Raw genomic sequence first — 19,831 nt, 5'->3', positions numbered from 1 at the left:
TGTATTAAAGGACAAGAACATTTTGTTATTATTTTCTAAAAAAACAGCTGAAAATCCTCCTGGAATACAAAAGCTCAGCTTCCAAGAAACATCAAGACTTTTCAGTAACAAAGAACAATAAAAACTATCAGCCTTGTTTCATAGTGAAATCTGTGAAAGAGGAAACAAAAAATGAAGATCATTAACCCACAATTTTTTAATGACTTGCATAGGAAAACAGAAAACTTGGGGAATAAACAAAGAGTTCTGTACAATCCAGTTTCATTGTCCTAACCCAAGCATCATCCTGTGGAAAGTAATCACTATATGCAGAACAGTATCATTTATCACCTTCGTAAAGGTGAAGAAATAATATCAAGCATTTGGAATTAGCCTAACCCTTCGGCACATTCGATGGGTTAGACTAATCATATTCTATAGTAATTTTGTACTATGAACACAAGATCTATTTTCAACTTTTTCACAGCATCTGAGCAGAATATCAGCTACCTCGAATTAAACATATCAAAATTTATGCATGATCCAATTGAATTATCATGTTGTGAACAGATTTGCAGCCAGTATAGTTTCACATAGACAGTCTGGAATTGAGAGTTAACATATGACAAAACATGAAATATCCAGGAATTGACTAATACAACACCAGAATTTGACTCACAAACTAACAGAGCTGCCATGAGTTGTCTGTGATCCTGAATTTATATGACAAACTTTGAGCACGTGCATGCTGATAAATCACAGAACAGGACAGGTTCCTCTGTACTGAAAGTCCAAGCATGCCTTCAGAAAAGCATCACTTTGAAATGTGAAAGACTGTGATAAGCAGTTAAAAGAGATGAAGTTTCCACTCCCAAACTAGGATTTTTCTTATTGCGCTTATGTCTAACTAATCAATCTCATATTCAAGAAATTACACACCAGATTGACTATTTAAGCTGCTGAGCATGTAGCAGCTTGCATTTAGGTTTATTGGAGGTGGCAAGAACTACACGTTCTGGAAAGTCAGACTTTGAATTTCCTCATGAGGGACCAGGAGACTAAACACCGTTTAAATGTTTTGATTTTGATGGTCCTCAACTTGGAGAATATCCTGCCAGACAAATGGGAGTGTTGGCATTTTTTCCAACCCTCAATTTTTTTTTTTCATACTAGCAGAGTTAGAAGTTCAGAAAATAGAAAGAGTTCTCTGGTCAAAGGCAAAGACTTCTGCTATTTGAGAGCGCATGCTGATGTATCCCTCCTATAACCGAAAAGTGTCATATACCTACAGTCAAATAACATCCTGTAGATAACTTTTTATTATAAAATTACTCTGTAATTTCTGAGCTAAAATTAAACAGCTCAAAACAATTACACTGAGAAAGAAGCAAACCTCTTTCACACATATCTTACAGTGGTAGAACACCAATTTTTTGAAGGAGAAAAGAGTAAGCAAAGTAAATCACCCAACTTGATTGGTTTCCCAGCATAATAAAGTGCTGAAGCAGCACTGTGGAGGATTTGCTGGACAATTTTCTACACTGAAACTGTCAATTCTTTCCAAAGCTTAGTGCTGATGGATATTATGGATTGGTATGGATTGCACTGCTCCAACCATCTGAAAGGTCACTCGACAAACACAGCAGGAGTGACCTATTGTTCTTACCATTGACAATCAGACTGCCGTTTTGACAAGTCTTTAAACTATCACAAATCTTTTCTTCAAGTATTACACGGAAATGTTTATCTTTGCTTTGTGGCACAATTAAAAGCTGGCATCTTAGGAGTTCACTGAAGCAGTCTTAATATCTCCTTGGGTCACACTTGCAAAGCCATGGAAGCCTGAGAATCTAATAGTGAATGGATCACCCTTGACATCTGTCAACTATACCACTGAGTATAATCTTTTCAGTTCCATTTTCAGATCAGAAATTGAAAAAGAACTCAAGCTATTATCCTTAGCATACAAATATGTTGAAATATTTCCCTTCCTTACCAAAAGACCTCTTTTTCAGCAGTAAAAATGAAGATGTACTGCTCAAAAAAGTCATGGCCAAAAAAAATGATGGATTGAAAGCACACGCTATTGTTTTATGAAGGAAGAAAAACATGCAAAGACAGAAATATTGGAAAATAAATAAGCACCCCATATTGTATTTTGGCATTGCATTTTGTCTGCACAAGTTAAAAGGGAACTAAAAACCACACCTAAAACACATTTTTCGGTTTATAATCTTAAATCTGCTAACGGCTGCTAGAAAGATACTTCACATATGAATTTGACTGACACTTGGGGTATTAGAAAGATATTATTTCATGCCTACCTCCAGCTTCCTATTTAAAATAGAGAAATTTAAAACAGCATAAAGATCAAAACACAAAACATCAAAGATCACTTATGAAATCAATTTCCTGGGTACTTAAAGACTACAATCATCTCTCAAATAAGAGTGATTTTAGACTGACATAGATTAAAGATCTAACTAGGAATAGTTTCAGCCCCTTTACTTCAGTGTGCACATATTACATGCATGTATATTTATGTAAATGGGTAGCATACACCTAAGCCATTTACTAATATTATTTAATTACTACAAACAGCTGGTAGGATTTTTGGTAAAAAACCCTTTAGAATACAAAAAGTTTACTGAAGAAATGTTCCTTAAATGGACATTAAAATTTCTCTTCTGTGTAGTGATCATCAACAAACACCCTTTTCTCTATCGTCTCTCCCTCAAGAAAAAGTAAGAATTATGGAAGTACTCATGAAAACAAGTCCTTACTGAAACTCTTGCTGACACTCATCCTATTGCTCTTTAAGTCCACTTTTGGTACAAAATAAGTGGTTGTGAGAAATACTAGTAAGTAACAAATCCGTCAGCTGCTGTAGAAAGGATTTCACTGTTCCTGCAGAGTGGACAAGTCCATTTCTAGTATGTGAAATTTCCTTAACAGGTTTCATTATTATAAAATTTCAGAATACATAAATTTTATTTTTTAGACTGGGGGGGTTTAATGTTACTCTTACATTTCAGACAGACTTATTCAAAACAAACAAGTTTAACAACAGCAAAACCAAAAATAAGTGTATTTCGGAGTTGAAATGTTGAGGAGTGTCAAATTACTGAAAAGTTATCAGTCACTGGCTAAGAGCCCTGAACCAAAACCTGTCTACTGCAGGTCAAATGCAACATAATCCTGCTACAAACAAAATTTTTTTTCTGTTCAACTCAATCAGCTAATTCTCTTTAACTGTTAACTCATTCTAGATTGGGAAATGAAAAGAAAGCACGAAAGCTTATTCTCTTTTTTCCTCAGTGACTTTGGAGAAGATGACATCTATTTTTACTCAAAGTGCTGAGAGTGTAGTGAGGAGTTATCAGTCAAGTTTTTTGAACATAGAGAGTATGTGCTTTTTGTAATGAGCTGGTTATCATTAAAATTTTTGATAAGTTTCTGTTTCTGAATTCAAAGCTTTTGAAGTAGTTTCATCTAACTCACTGCAATTTTTTTCCTCATAGTTTCTGAGCATTATTAACAACATCCAAATGTTTATCTAAAAGTGTCTTGCCCCAAAGTTACTAAAATTTTAATAACCTTCTATATACGAAAAGTACGTTTTGTCTTTCTGGTATTGAAAATGGTAAAGAAGCTGAACAAGTCTATGCTAAATTATATTCGTGTCTATGAGTCTTCTCAGATTGAGACTCTTTGGACAAATGACAATTTTCAGCAAACTTCATTGAATAGTAATAGACATAATTTAGGACAAACTCATCAGCGGGGGACTAGCTAGAAAGAAATCCAGATAAGATGACACAGTGAGGAGTCTACATGCTGTGAAGACTGAAGTCAGAATGTCTCCCACTACACAGAGCCATGAAAGCTCTAAGCTTTTAGAGAATTTATGAGCCAAATAAGTCTGGATGGTCAAGGAAGATGGCGTTATTAAGATACTGTTGGATATAAAGGCACATTCCAGATTGATCTGAGTTAAAAGGCCTGGGAAAAGTAGCCCTGAGCCCTCAGAAAAAATTGGCTTCTACCACTTTATATAGCATTCATTGGAAGGAACGAAGTGATGTGGTTGAACTAGGGTATCCTATCAATTTCTGGTAGACTGGTTTCAAAAACACAGAAAGAGACATCTGATTGCCCCCTTGGAAAAAAGCAAACGGAAATGCAAGCCACCTGAAAGAATAAGATACGTGCTAGAAAATAAACCTGCAAGAATACTTTGTAATTACTGGCTTTGCCCTGGAGCAGGTTCTAGAAAATAGTGAGCCTGCTACCTGAACCAGTCCACAAAAATTAACATTACAAGAGAACAACTGCAAAGTGTAATTGCAAAAGCAGTTTTAAACAAGTTAATTAAATCCAATGCAATTGCTTGTCAAAAAATTATTAACTGTGGTTATTGATACATAGACAAGTTAACAGAAATATGAGAACCGCAAATCATTTGGGACTTTCCTTAAAGCAAGTACTCCAAAATTCCCAAAAGGTCTTTTCTAAACTCTAGAGTTGGGTTTCTTTAGAAAGTGAATAAAATGTAAGAACGGGACATGATAGCAATACAAGCATCTGTTTACATAATGTTATGTATTCATAAGGTGAGCCCTTTCCTTTAGTTTGTCTCATTCCAGTACCCAAGTATCTTTTACTTTGTGCAGAGTAACCTCTGAGTCCTTATGAAATATATTTCTTCCATATCTCTGAGGATTCGGTGTTTGTTCCCTACTTTTTGATGTCTCCTTCTCTGTCTGTCTCTGATGTTTGCAGGCTGCCAGGCCTCAGCTTTCACTCTCCTCTTTTCTACCTCTCCCTCCATGCACTGTATAGACTCTCTCCCCCTCCCAAGTGGCATCCTTTCTTCATGATCCCATCTTTCTCAAGCGTAGCCCCTTGGAGAAGCCAAAGAAGAAGCTGTCATCTGATACCCAGCCATATGCATTCCAAAGCAACACAGTGTGGTAAAAACAAGGTTTCTCTACAGTCTTGTTGCCTTTGAGACCATTAGTAAGTTTGAGAAAGTCAAAAGAATCAATCCATGAAATAGAAGCTTCTGTCTCAGTTTCTGTATAATACTGGGTAGAGATTTGTAAGCGCATCCCAGAAATTCCTGATTTCTCTGACATGAGTCAGGATTGTTGACTAAATATAACAGGGGGTGGGGGGAAAGTGCCTACATTCTTTTAAACTCCCAAATGTTCTTTTAAAAAACCATGTATCACTAGGGGGGAAAAGCTGTCTTTTAAAAGTAGAGTATTAAATGTCAAATTCATTAGTGACATGACCTGAGATCATTAGGTCTTTCTTTCTAAACTAGCTCCATGTTTGGATTCCTATATGTGTTATTTTCAGATCACAATGAAACACAGAGAAAATATTGTGCTTTATTACTGTGTGTCATTTTTTGAAAGAATGACTCAGACATTGATATTTAGGTTACTTTCAAGTTAAATATTTAAAGCCCACATCCTAACTATAAGCACACTTACTGACATATTGGAAGGTCACTGGAACATGGGAAGATACAGAGAGGTCTAAGCAAAAGGCCTAGAAAGTAAATATCTTCTTTCTGGAGGAAAAGCAACTGTAAGAAAATGGAACTGTTTTCTTACATTTTCATCAAAGTACTGAACTGGTTCCAAACAGTTTCAGATGCATTAAAAATCAGACCTGTGCCATTTTCCTCTTGTACGTTAATGAAACGTTAGGTTCAAAGACTTTATCTAATCCCCTGTTAAAAATGACATTCAAATTGGCCACTGTACTTACTCTTTCATTGTCACAATATAGCCATATTCTTTCTCTTCTGAAGACTTCACTTCAAATTGTAAGCCTTGTCCCATATTTTTCTGAGGCTCTCCATGGGAGTTTCCATCCTGCATTAAAGGGCTCTTAATCCTGTAGCGGGTCTCACTTGGGTCTTTGGAGTCAGATTCACTGTTTTCTGCAGATATCAGTTTCCTTGAGAAAGTCTCACTTTTTACATTTTCCACACCAGCATCCATTTCTTCTGAGGAAGAAGAGTCAGATTTCTTGGTTTCTGACTTGGAAGATTTTTCAGGTCCAAGATCTTCAGGCATATTTTCAGGTAATGCATTCTCATTCAAGAAGTTAATTAGTTTTGCAGTGTTCTCCTGTATTAAAAAAATATTATTATTTTTAAAACTAAACACATGAATGTTATACTGAGCCAAAACTGGATATAATCTTACAAACATTTATTGATACACTGGAGTGTGTTCCTACAAATGCTCTATGGTCTCTTACCTCCCTTTTCTCATTTCTATATGCTGCAAGATTACATAAAAATACAATGTTTATTCTGTAATAATAAAAGAATATCAAGTATTTTGCAATATTTTAATAAGAGAGAAGAAATTATATGGTTAACAGTTTCTTCTTCAAATATCACATAATCTAGTTATCCTTTTCTCTGTCTTGACCAGCTAGAAGGAAATGCTGGTGGTATTTTCACAGTGTTCATTTTGATGTGTTCATATATTTAAGTATTGATGACAATAAAACTTTGTTATCAAATAAATTAATAAAAATGATAAATAATAGAAATATCCACCAGTTTGTTTACATTTTGGGTCTGGAAAAGTACATAGCTCTTGGATCTCATAAATCATAACACAAGAAAGCGAATAGATATGTGACAAATTATATTTCAGTTATTGACCTCTAGAAATTGTGACACATTGTTTGTTAGCAATCACTAAGCTAAACAGATGATCACAGAAAAAGTTTGTCTAATAAATTGGAATAATAAGCAAATTAGCAAAGTCAAAACACATGCCTGGAACAGTTCGTTGGCTAGTTCCATTATATAAGTTTATCATAGTCAAGCATTCTGGAGGAGATGGTGGTTAATATAATCTTTTCTGCCACACACCCTATTCAAACCATCACTAAGAAATCAGTACATGGGGTACCCTGTACATCTAATGTGAAGCTAGCACTTCATTCCTTGACCACCTAGGGTGCAAGATGGAATGCCCAGGGCTTTTGAAATATAGTCAGAAATAGAGAAGAATTAATGGTAAAGAGTACAGAACCTACAAGAGATGGAATTTTGAACCATCCCATGAACACACACCATCAGAGGGAACATGTTTACTCGTCTGCTTCTGAAAACCAGAGACACTACCTAAGCAAGGATGTTTACATTCCCCAGAACAAAGAGCTAAAGGGCAGGTGAAAGAAGGGTGTTTTCAACAGAACTTCTCAATACACAAAATTTGCTAACCAGAGGAAAATCCTGAATTTGTGTGAAATTTGGGATCTGTTATGACTTCTGTCAATTTATGACTGAGGGAGACGCATAACAGGACTTGATTTTGTTCTTTTGAACTGTAACTCCCATTTTGTTTAAGTGTTAAATAAATATTCATTTAATATTGCAACACATTAACAATATGCCTGTGCTATGATACTGAATTATACCCACACAAGATACAATTCTTATGTTCCAGAAGTGTGGTTTTGACCTTCACAACATATAAGCCCAGCAATCTGATATGAAATACTTTTGTTAAGATGTTGGTACTCTACCTCTTTATCAGTTTTGGCACTGGCTTCGCGCACGTCATTTTCTGGAGGATATGAAAAGCACACATGCATAGTTATGAAAGGAAAACATTATATATGAAACAAACACTGCTTATAGACTGCTTGTATAGTGGTGGCCTTTTCATACAATTTAAACATGAAAACATCAAAGCTGAAAGGGCAGAGTAAAGAGTACTGTATAATTCAGTATTGTTATTCTAACCCCACTTTGTTAGCAAATTAATGCCAGATCAATGGACAGAGTACTTGAAGAGCCAATGTAATGGTGTTATTTTGCTAATTAAGTGTCCGATCTTCATATCAATTTATCAATATCTAAGGAAAAAAAAGTTCTAGCTGGCTGAATGGACATTTACCTTAAAGAAAAGGGAAACATCCACGCCCCTTACACACACTGTGGTAGAAAAAAACAACTTAGTTTTACAGTTATCATCGAGCAAAAACATGTTACAGTTTAACTACAGTGATGATATGCAGTCACATCATTAACCCTAGTCAAATATTGCTGGCTTTTCGGTTTACGAACTTAACCTTATTCATCTCTCCCAGCACGATTCAAGACAAACTCTCATCTGCTCATTTTAATCTTCACATAGAACTGGCAATTAAGAAAAAAATATCCCTAACTAGTAAGAATTTCAACATACCATCATGAAAAAAAGACAATAAGTTACAATCACTGTTATATAGTTATACTACATGGTTTTGCTTTCCTAGACACCATAACATTCCTAAAACAGGGTAAGGGTAAGTGGTAACTTGCATTGTACTGTGGTGTTGACTCATTAACGGCAATAACTGTAGCTGCTGAATCTGCATCACCAGGAAAATATTTGTCCAGATACAAGCAAACAACTATAGTAACTCTTATTCCCATAAGGAGGAAAGGGAATGAACAGTTTTATACCCTTACCTGTCTAAGACTTTCTTCTGAAAGTAATTGTGGCATATTAAAAAAATATCTTAAAATGCAATTTTCCCCCCTCTTATTTCAAAATACATTCATGGAATATAGTAATTTTTCATTATCATTTTGCTTCAACATCTCATGTTCAAGAAAGGAAAATTAGACCACACAGCATAAAACAATCAGTATCTAAATATAATTGAGTGTGTATGTTTATCTTGTTTGTGAAATTAAAGATCAAGGGTTCACAAAGAGGCAAATTTTGATAAAGCATCTACTGTAGAAAGAAAACAACGAAGCTAAAATTGTATACCCTACAGGAAAAAATTCAGAAATTTTTCCTTTGCCTTCTTTAAAACTGATTTTATAAAGTCTAGCCCTACTGTGAAACAATAAAGGGAAATTATCTATCTTTTGCTGTACTTAACTCTTAGATTTAGTACCTGGTATGTTAACACTGTTTTCCATTAATCCAGTTTGAATCTCTGTCTTTTCTTGGGCACCTCCTTTCTTCATTTGTGTTTCTATTTTGTCTTCTGTAGGTTTTTCAGCATCCTTTTTGATTTCTTCCTGAATGCCAACTGTTTGAATTGCATTGGCAATAGTCTCAGCAATCTCATCCAGTTCTGTTGAGCTGAGATTCTCCACATTCACCTGGTGTTTCTCTAGGTCCTTCAATACACCTTTAATAAGTGTCTCTGGATCACAAAACAACATAAGTACAAGATTTAGCTGTATGCATGAAACACATATGTTTGTATCAGTAAGCATCTTTCATTTTTCCTAAAAGATATCTTTTCCATCATGAAGAGTGTTTCCCAAAAGAGCGCATATATAGTCATGCTTCCATGAGCCATGGTTCTATAGAAAATACAGTATTATAAATCTATGTTAGAATAGCAATAAGGTGAAAACATGTCAGGCACAGGGGGATGTATGCCACTAGAACCCAGCAAGTTTTCTTAGAGAGTGGTATAAAACTGACACTTTTTCTTTACAAGGAGAGCATTTTTCCTAGTGTAAACTGACACAAAAAACTAAAGACAAGTGTTAAGGTAACTTAATTATTTTTATTTTAGCTGTGCCGAGATAGAGCTAACAAGACTACTGTTTATTAGAGATCAGGTTTCTTTGTTGATTTGATTTTTGTAAGGCAAATAGCCATACAGAGTTCTAGGAATTCTACGCAGTTTGTCAGATAGGTCTGTCTTTCAATCAAAAATCTCCTCTGAAACTAGAAATGAATATGCACATATGTGCATTACAGGCATGGGTGTGTAATGGACCAACCTTCTAAATTGTATTGATTTCTCTTGGGAAATATATTTTTTTTCAAAAGTGAACAATCACAACGAGGAAAGAAATATTAAGATGACATTCCAGGCAAGGTAAAGAAAATGGATTATATTTTTGGAACAAACAAACAAATAAATCCCCCAAAAACATTAAAAATAAATCATGACGTGGAAGTTGTGAAGATGAGGAAATTCAAGGATAAGGGATATTAAAGCTGAGTTATAAAATGTAACATAGAGATCTTCAGCGAAGATACTTTTCTGACTGTGCATATCCTTCAGCATCTCTGTATAACTCAGCCTAACAACCCTTGGAGCTGACAAACTAGAGGCAGAGCTTATCCTAGCTTACCAAACCCATTATCAGTCATGCCTCTGTTCTGCTGATTCATGCTTATCAGACATTTAGCAGATGCATGCAAGCAAGAAGATTCTCTCACATTGGTAGTATTGTGAAAGAAAAGGAAGATATGGACTGTTTTGAAAGTTCTGTTGAATGTGTGAATTTATATACAAGCACATTGAAGGCAAGATCCAAATTTTTTTCTTATAGTAACATTCTCCTTGTTAAACTCTGTCGTTGCGCATGTTCATCATCATCTGTAAAGAAGACCTTGGGACCATAACATCAGCTTTCAGGCTTACATAAAGCCTGAATTAAATAGTAGGTGTGCAAAGGGGAAAACACTACTAGAAAAAGGGCTAAAGAGAAGGTTTTTCTACTCATAGCAAAGGACGAAGTAGTTAGAGACTAGGAAAGAAGAAGCAGTTAGAGACTCCTCTGCTCCAGGGAAGAGGCAGCAGAACATCTGTGATTTTGCAGGGAGACAAGAATAAAGGATTATTTGTCATTGGGAAAAGAGGCCAAGACCTTGGACATATCTCATTCTTTGGATCCCACAATGCCATCTCAAAGTAGAGATTAATTTCTTCTGATATGTCCCCTCACTCACCAACTAAACTAATGTTCTTTTCCCAAAACTAATTAGTCAATATAAACCATGATAATTTAAGCAGTTTAACTAGTAGATTTACTGTGAGTCAAAGACGGATTTGACACATGGGGAAGGTTGTTCTTCGATGTACTTTCTTTTCTAGGTTAAAAGGATATGTCTTTCCAATAATCCACCATCACGATATTACAAAATTATGATTTCATTATAAAATTCAGTTGAAGTTGCATGCTGTGAATTTTTAAAATTTACTTACAAAACTATAGTTTGAAACACACTTAAGTGTAACTATCAGTAAAAAAGACAGGCAAAATTGATGCTGCTGCTGCTTCAAACTGTGGTAGCCAACAAAGTTTATGGTAACATACTGAAATAGCAGAGTGCTTTGTACAAGAGAGCAAGAGTCAAAGACTTCATCTCATGACCTATGACAGACTCTGGGCTAAGACGTTTGAAGGCAGAGAAATTAGTTTGATGGAAGCTGAGTAACATTTCATGGAAAATTTTGAACACTTTCCTTTCCATGTTTCATCCCATCCTCTGTTATGAATTTAATAATACAGTAAAAGTATAATGAGTGAATAATTTTGTTTAGGCAGGTAAGCTATAAGAGAAAATTGATCCAAACTGCAAAAAAAAAGTTTCCACTAGGCCTGATCATGCTGAATTCCAGAAACTTTTTCAAGAAGCACAACAGCTGTCTGGAAGACAATCATTAGGACATGTTGCATATAGCAGCAAAGCAGGAAATTAAGACGTAGGAAATACCAGCACTTTCTGATTAACACAGAAGCCTGTGCCTGCTTAGCAATCATTTCTGTTCTTATGTTTTATACAACTATCAGACAAGAACCTGACAAAATCCTAAATTATTGAAGCAGAGCTAATAAACCCAGCAAAGAAAAGAGAGAATATATGTCAGTCCTAATCAAAACTAAAACTTTTCAACTAAATGTATAAAGACACATTGCAAGGCACATCCTAGTTGGAAAAATTGTTCTTGGAACACTGATTACCTCACATTGGTACAGCTACAAAAGAATGAAAACTATGATGACTTCAGTGACTTTCTTTTTCAAGTATATTAACCCTTTTTCCATTGATACGGACAATCCAAGATGTGCAGCAGCTAACAATCTATGGATGAGATTTTGAAGATTTTTGCAGTCATCTGGAATAATATTTACAAATGTTCATGATGACTGTTAGTGCAGATGAAGAATCCACTTCTGCAAACCCCTTGTAAACGTTGAATGATCTTAGAAAATCTCCATGCTAAGAATAAAGTTTCCGAATCACACAAACACTCATTAACATTCAATTTTAGACAAAAATGAGAGAACATGCTCAAAATATTCAACCGATTATAGCCTTCAACATGACTTTCCTACAATCCAGATGAGTTTTCTTAATTATTATATGGTACTGACTGCTTTAGGATAATTCGCTCACTTTTCTACAGTATTTTTGAGCATTTTAATTTGTTCATCTTCAGAACAGAAATCAAATTTGTTTTCCCTTCATCTATAACCCCTGCTTTCTAGCTATAACACATTGAGAAGACTGTCATTATTTACTGTGATTTTCAAGTTATTAGGAAACATCTTACAAAGGAATTGGATTTAAGAAAACAACTGAAAACCACTTATATGAAATAATAGTGGCACTATTATTTCAAAATTAAGACTCTTTCAGATTCTCTAGTTTACTCAGTGTTAATGGTACTCAGAGTCCTGAAAGTTTATCTATTTTCTGAATACAACACCAAGATTCTTAAGGTATTACAAAGAAGTGGTTAGTAATACTCTGAAGTCTTTAGCAAAATGCAGAGCAGGGCAGTTCAAGTAAACCCCAGCAAAGGGAACAGCATAAAAACAATTGTGACATCAGGTAAAATTTGTAGAAACTGTGTTCATTTATTTAAGATAAAAAAAAAACTAATTAAAAATACAGGAATTCAGTAGTAGAGTCATGTTCAATGTAGCCCAGAATTCTGGTATCAAAAAGCAGCAACCCAAGGATTCCAAGCTGAAAGCAAGTTTTGAGCCTCAGAAAAATAATTTGCCTGTTGAATTTTATTTAAGATAGTCACTGGCCATTATATCAATATTGGAAGATAAATCTTGAAAGATAATTATATATCAGGACACAGATAATTAAAAGAACTGTATTAATATAGCACTACTAGATTTTTTACTATTTCAGTTCCTTCACAGGCATCTGTAGAGACCAGCTACTGAGCTATTCAACAACACGCAGTAATATAGGCTTGCCATTCCACTTCATTTTTTCCAAACTAACTTTTCTTCGTACCAAATATCTTAGCCAAGTCTTATCTCTCCAGTCTACTTCCACAGGTCAATAAAATAGCAGTCTCAATAGCAAACAAATTGGGGAATGGTGTGGAGAGTCACAGGAGAAAATAAATGGTCGAAGGGACTACTCCAGGTAGCACAAACAGGCAGGTCCTCCTGGTTCATTCAACACACACGTTAAAGGGGATCCTCCTGCTTTTCTGATGCTGCTATTCCTGTCTTGGTCAATGCCATCTGGATACAGTTCATCAGCCAAACTCCTAGATACATTTTCAGTAAACTAATAGCAAATCACCAAAAGGTTTATAACAGCCTAGTGAAGTAGAGGTCTATGTAAAGAGTCTTCCTAACTTCATAAGGTTATCATTCAGTAGTAATATATGCCCATGCTAAATATGGGTGTTTCCAGTTCTTACTATGGCACTTCTCCTTGTTTGTATATCATTCACATATTATTGGATAAGTCTGATATGCAAATAGATATCAGTGCACCTATTTACAAAAAAACTTTGGTTAATTTAAAGAAATTATGATTATATTAAAATCAGAAAATATTGGAGAAAGACCAAGAAGCAGATGGATACTGCACCAGCGCATTGTTTAAGCAGGACATGTACTTGAGCATGAGTCTACTTATGCATATGCTTCATACTCTGACCCCTTTTAAATATAATAGAATCAGCAACGCTCAGCCATGTTTCTCAGGGCAAAAGACATTTCTCACTTAGCTCCTGCTTCTGAGCTGAAGAAGGCCAGTTGCCTTTACAAGATTGAAGACATACAAAACCATCTTTGCTCTATAAACATGGAAGTTTGCTATTTCTTAAAAAAATAGATATCTGAATTACTATTTTTGTGAGCTTTTCAAAGCAAGAGAAAGATATAGTCTGCAATATCTAATGCACAAAAAAATTAGTAGACTAGAATTAATCACTTAAACTTGACAAAAATCATACAATTAATCTGGCATATAAAACAGATTAATGATTCCACTACTGCACAGTGACTACAAAGGCAGTACCCACACACATCATGCTCCTCCTAAAGGTAATAGTTTCCAAATCTGATAGAAAAATAGCTCCACATTTCCTTCTCTTGTATTTCTCCCTCAGGGTGCCTTATTAGCTAATTTACCTGCCACTGTTTTGCAGCAATTCTCAGTGCTAATCTGCTCAGCACCTTCTGGAATGTTCTCTCAGTAGAGTTCCTTTGTCTAATCTTGTATCAGATGCAGACAAGAACTGAGATCGTGTGACTGTACCTCACGCTTTCCATTTTTTTTAACAGTTTTGTTGTTTAGAGAGTGCGAGAAAGAAAAAATCCGCAGATTTTTTTTTTATTTTTTTTTACAAGAGTCCTCAAGGTCCAGAGAGCTTGGAGAAAGGTTGAAAGCAGAATGAGACAATGTGGTCAGCACTGCAAATCTGAACCCAAAACATCATCACTTCAATGGACAGCATCTTAAACAATGAATTTGCTGGGGTCTGTCCTCACCAGTTCCTTATGGGACTATTTAGTTGTTAAAAAATACAAAGGAAACCATATTATTTCCTCCTCAAATGATTCACAATTTTATGCCTATGCAACATTTAAAAGCTAATGCAATGGAAGAAGGTGCTACAGGGCACATTATGTATGGGAAGTCAAAGCAGTTCAGTGCTATGAATTGTGAAACATGTTATTCCCTCTAAGTGTTAAGCATTCTTTCCCCAGTTGGCTCCTACCAGGAAAGGTGAAGTGGAACAGCTGGAGAATAATGAAACCAGCATGTGCCTGGTTTGTTTTGAGACTAGTAACAAAATTGTCTAACCTCTGCAAGAGACTTACAGTGCCACCTGGATTTGATTTTGTGTTACAGTTCGTACCCTGAAACCTATTATCTCTGGGCACTATACCAGGAATACTTTAACTTCTGAGCATCCTTTAGATTGCGAGATTTCTTTCTTCTGCTGAAATATTAACATCTTTATGTACTCTGTGTTTTGTTGTGGTTTGCTTTTTTTTTTTTTTTAAATCCATCACCACCAAAAAAAAAAAAAATCAAAGAACATTAAAATTTATGGGTGATAATAACCACAGAGGGAGTAAAAGAAAGCCTCTAACACATCAGCAAAATCCTTTGGGATAGTGGTGACTACAGTGTTAACAGATGAAACTAACTGCTTGGCAATGGTTGAGGATCGATTCTGTCATTTTTCAGGCATTCTGAACCACTTGAATAATCACATTAATTAGGTTAGTTTAGAGAAGTAACAAAATGAATGACAATTATTTTCTAAACTCTACGTGATTCCCAGCCATGATGTAAAAACCCATCTTATCTTACAAAGAAGCACTTAAAACCAGAGTATCCTGTGAGATGTTACACTCCACTTTCATTTAAATATTTGTCAAACTATTACATACAAAAGAAATCAGGACCTGATCACACTTAATTAGGATTAGCAAAAAAAAGATGAAAACTGAGAAAATGGGTTGTTTGTTGTAGAATGACCAGCTAAAAGCAGCTGTAGCCCTACCTTCTTGTATTACTGTCCCCTATCCACATAACTGACAGACTCCTCCCCTCACTGTGTTCCGTGTCAGAATGTATCTCAGTGTTAATTTCTGTGTCTAAACTTGAATTTTATCCATAGTGTTTGAATTTCTAGCTAAATACACAGAAATGCAAAAAGCTCAAGCATTTCTGTATTACCTACATAAAACATGGGACCCGTGCATAAAACCAGATTTGACAGCAAAAATACACCCATAATTACGTGCTGTTTGTAAAATGCTTTGAAAATATAGCAAGTTACATAAATGATACATCTTACTGACTGCCATACATTTCTGCATGCATATGGAAGGTGGGTTGGAGAATGTGGGTAGACGTTTGCAAGGCAAGAGTAGTTATGATGGTGAACATTATTAGTGAGCATTGTAACAGATATAAATATACCAACAGTAGGAGATATATCAGAATGCCTATTTTTTCCTTTTTTCTCAAAAGTGCTCAGTGAAAATGAAGGAAATTTCAGATAAGTTAAAATAAGTTAATGTCAACTTTACCATCCACTACACTCAGAGGGTCCTTTGGATCATCCTGGAAAGCAGATTTATGATTCAGCATCTCAGGGGTTGGTCTCAGCACTCCTGGTGCAGGTCTTGGCTGGAGCAGTTTCTTCATTTTAAAATCTTCTGATTTTCCTTTGGCAAATGTTCCATCAAAAGGACTGACTTGTGAAGAGTAGAATCTATCGGCATAAATGTGAGACCCTTTAGTCCTGCTGTGAGAGCTTTTATCATAGCTTTGTGCTGACAAGTTCTGAGTGATGTACGAATGCAGTGCAGCCATCAGAGTTTTTTGGTCAAGCCCCGTTTCAGATTCTGGCGAGAACATGTCTGGCTGAGGCTGGTTGAAGGTCCTCCCATGGAAATTTTCAGCATGCTGTTGATGGGATGTTGATGCAGGGGCCAAAGGAGGTGCTCTTTCTTTGGGTTTTTGCATCATGTAGTACCTGGTAGGGTCTTTATAGACGTAGCTCTAGAGAGAGTAGAAGGTGGAAAGAAGGACTGAGTCATTATTGCTTTGTAATGATTTTCATTATTCAGAAATCATAGGCAAAACCCTACTGTTTTACCAACCAGATAAACAATAAATACAATCTTTAAAGGGTAGGTAGAGTGCAAACCTCAAGTTTGCTTTAAAGAGGCACTGCCACTTTGGTAAAATTTTTTTAAAACAGTTTATTAAATTATTTAAAAGCAAGAGAAGATTATTAGAGAGAGAATGATAAAACTCAGACTCGATGTGAACTACGTATGCGCTATTTGTATTCAGTCAGACAAAGAAAATTTAGTAAAGCCACTTACACTTTGTTTTATAACAAGATTCTGAGAATAATTTTTTTGATAGGGTTACTTACCAAAAACTATCAAGTAAAGAAAAAGCCTTTTTTTTAGAGAACACAGTGAAAACTTAAGAGATGTTTGGTATATATAAAAGACTTTGTTAAATTTAAAATTAAATCTTTGATTATTTTTTTCCCACTACATGAAATCTCTAATGAATATGTCCCTTTTAAGTATAAAGAAATGTAAAAAGAAATAATAAATTGGTTTTGAACATCATTATTTTTAAGTAAAACAACTCAGCAAATTAAACAAGAATGTATGAAATGTTTCAATCATGCTAAAATCACATTTTCATTGCAAAAAATGCTGGTAAAAAAAGTGGAAATTCTGTGCTGGCAGGAGAGTTTTCTATTTTCAGTTTCAGATTTTCAAGGATGTACTGAGAATCTAGCATTGCAAGACATCTATTGTTTTCATTGACCTTTTGATGTTGTTGATGATAAGGACAGCTTTGAGGACAAATTCTATGTTCCTCTTAAGTACTTAAAATCTCTGTTCAGAACATAAAAAGATAAACTCATTAATTAGTATTACATTTATTATTATTTAATCCTAGGGAAATTTTTGTTATAATCACAGCTTGAATACAAGATGTTTTCTGGTTTTAACAAATAAGTTCCACCTCCCTAAATAATTTCAAAAAGGTCTTTTCCTTCACTCCCTGCTAAAGGCCAATTTGAACTGAGAGACTTATTTATATTCAGAATTATTCCTGTTAGGTTCCTTGTTTATAAATCCTTCAGGACTCTCTGCTGAAGTTGCATCATGTGCTGTATAGACATTAAAGAATGGGTCCTGTTTCTCAGGTGTGGTTTCTTGATTAAGTGGTCATACAAACTACATTACATTGTGGGAAACTTAGGACGGCAATTATTTCAGCTCTCACTGCTATAATTATAGCGGATTGCTGGTGTCCCCGTGTAGTGATAGCATAATGGTTTAGGACAGAAAGGGCTGCAAAATACATCTAGAGTGCAGACAGTATACACCCCAGAGGAGAGCAATTAGCAGAATTAGGCCAGAAAAAAACCCCATTATTTATATATTTCTTCATGGACTTTGTAAAGGAAAAATAAGTAAGGCTGATAAGCTATTCCAGAGACGAATAAAGTCTTTTAGATTTTATCTAGTTCTTTATTTATGGACAATAATTTTGCTCTCTATCTGTACAATTTTATTTCTTCTGATAACAACCAGTCTTTTTTATAATATGTATTCATAACCCTTGCTTTCCAAGACAGTTATCCTCCCCCTGAGAAATGATTGAAGAGGTTCAGACCATGATTTCATATCATGATTTGTACATTTATGGCTTATGCAACTTTATTACAGAAAAAAAGGCACTGGGTTTTTTTGGCTTGTGATCCACCAACGCAAGGCTTTTGACTTCTGCAGGTGGTCTTTAACATAGAAACGTGTTTCTTTAATGTCAAGAAATTGGGCTAGAGTAAGACAGTGTCAAAGAATATAAAGCTAGAGATCAAGCGGCTTTGTGTATGAAATATTTTAATGTCCTCTGGGAACCGTATCAAACAACAGCAGTGCAGCTCCGGTTCAGTGCACCAGCTGCAGGGTATGCACTGCTCTGATCAACACCAAGAGGGGAGACAGTACTCAAAATACAGGTTGAACGCTGCTTACATGCTTAATAGCAAATCCTAGATATGAAAAAAATCTAGTTGTATATATTTATGTCTTGATTTCATGGGGTATTTGCATGGGGCGATTAACTCTTTAATGATACTCCCTAGAACTGCAGAGGACGGCATGAAGCGGTCCCAAACACATCAAGTAGTTTACAGAGAATTCCCATGAACTACAGTCTCCCATTCCCAGCGCTGTACTTCCTACCTTGCCACCTTTTGGAGAACATCCTGTGGAGAAAGAAAGAACAGGAAGCTGGACAATGGGAGAAACATGATGGGGGAACAGGGCATTCCCTGTTCAGCCATTGAAAGACATTATGTCGACTCAATCCATCTTGTTTAACTATTTCCTAATTCATATCTCTATCCTACATCCAGCTGCCTCTTTTGCTTTGAAAGCTTTACTAATAAATCACATCTTAGTGGGACTAAAACTCCTAGACACTCTCAAACCCATTGTGAAAGATTAGGATTAGGAGATGTGGACCAGCTTTTCATGAGCTGTTTTACAAGTCCAAATAGCCTGTAACATTAATAGAGCTGCGATTTCCTGCTCTTGCAGACAACAAGCACATCTAGAAAGAAAACACAACAAAACCACCGAGTGACGTTATACAAATTAGATATAAGCAGGTGCCAGCCCTAGTCTCAGAGCTGCACCTCTATCAAGAAGGGGCAGCCTCTCAGCAGCTTGACAGGTCACACTTCGGGCAGTAAGGGATGAAAAATTAAAAGTTCTAATTATAGTACAGCACCAACAGCTCAGCTGCCTTCACGGTGCGCTCAGACACCAGCCCACCTGATATAGCTTAGTTTGACTTAATTAGAGGGGTCTCACAGCTGTATGGCAATCCTCAATTCAGAGAAGGAAAAAATCCCCTTCCTCACTGCCCTCCACCCCCTATCCTCAAACAAAACATAGCACCACGGCAACTGAGATATGCAAGGTGAAATCCAAGTAAAATTGCAGCATGGATAAATACAACCCTACACTATGGGTTTGTGCTAAGTGTCATGGAAAAAACCCATACATTTTTAACAGAAAAAGATAAGAGGAAAATACCTGTTATATGTAGTTTAGAATACATAGACAATGTTACTAATAACAATTGCAGAGCACTGTGATAATCTTCTTTGAAGTGTTTTTGCAATCTAACCTCCTGAACATGGATATTGCTAATCTGAACTACTTCAGAGTTAAAAGGCATAACCCATAGTCAGTGAAAAGAAGACTCACTAAATTCCCTTGTTGGTT

The 19,831-nt window shown here is 35.6% G+C and overlaps 1 protein-coding gene across 1 annotated transcript in view; it reads right to left on the bottom strand.

Annotated features, from left to right (window-relative positions):
- PTPRN2 (protein tyrosine phosphatase receptor type N2) overlaps positions 1–19,831 on the bottom strand; it is a 653,541-nt gene that overhangs the window by 390,792 nt on the left and 242,918 nt on the right. The window contains exons 6-9 of the mRNA XM_054058934.1: positions 16,085–16,559; positions 8,914–9,168; positions 7,546–7,586; positions 5,761–6,125 (exon numbers count right to left, since the gene is read on the bottom strand). Of these exons, the coding sequence (XP_053914909.1) occupies positions 5,761–6,125; positions 7,546–7,586; positions 8,914–9,168; positions 16,085–16,559 (1,136 nt within the window). The remainder of the gene's footprint in view (positions 1–5,760; positions 6,126–7,545; positions 7,587–8,913; positions 9,169–16,084; positions 16,560–19,831) is intronic.

This window comes from Cuculus canorus, chromosome 2, assembly GCF_017976375.1.
Source record: "Cuculus canorus isolate bCucCan1 chromosome 2, bCucCan1.pri, whole genome shotgun sequence".
Taxonomy (NCBI): Eukaryota; Metazoa; Chordata; class Aves; order Cuculiformes; family Cuculidae; genus Cuculus; species Cuculus canorus.
The sequence above is the reverse complement of the archived record's forward strand: the minus strand, read 5'-3'. Positions and strand labels throughout refer to the sequence as shown.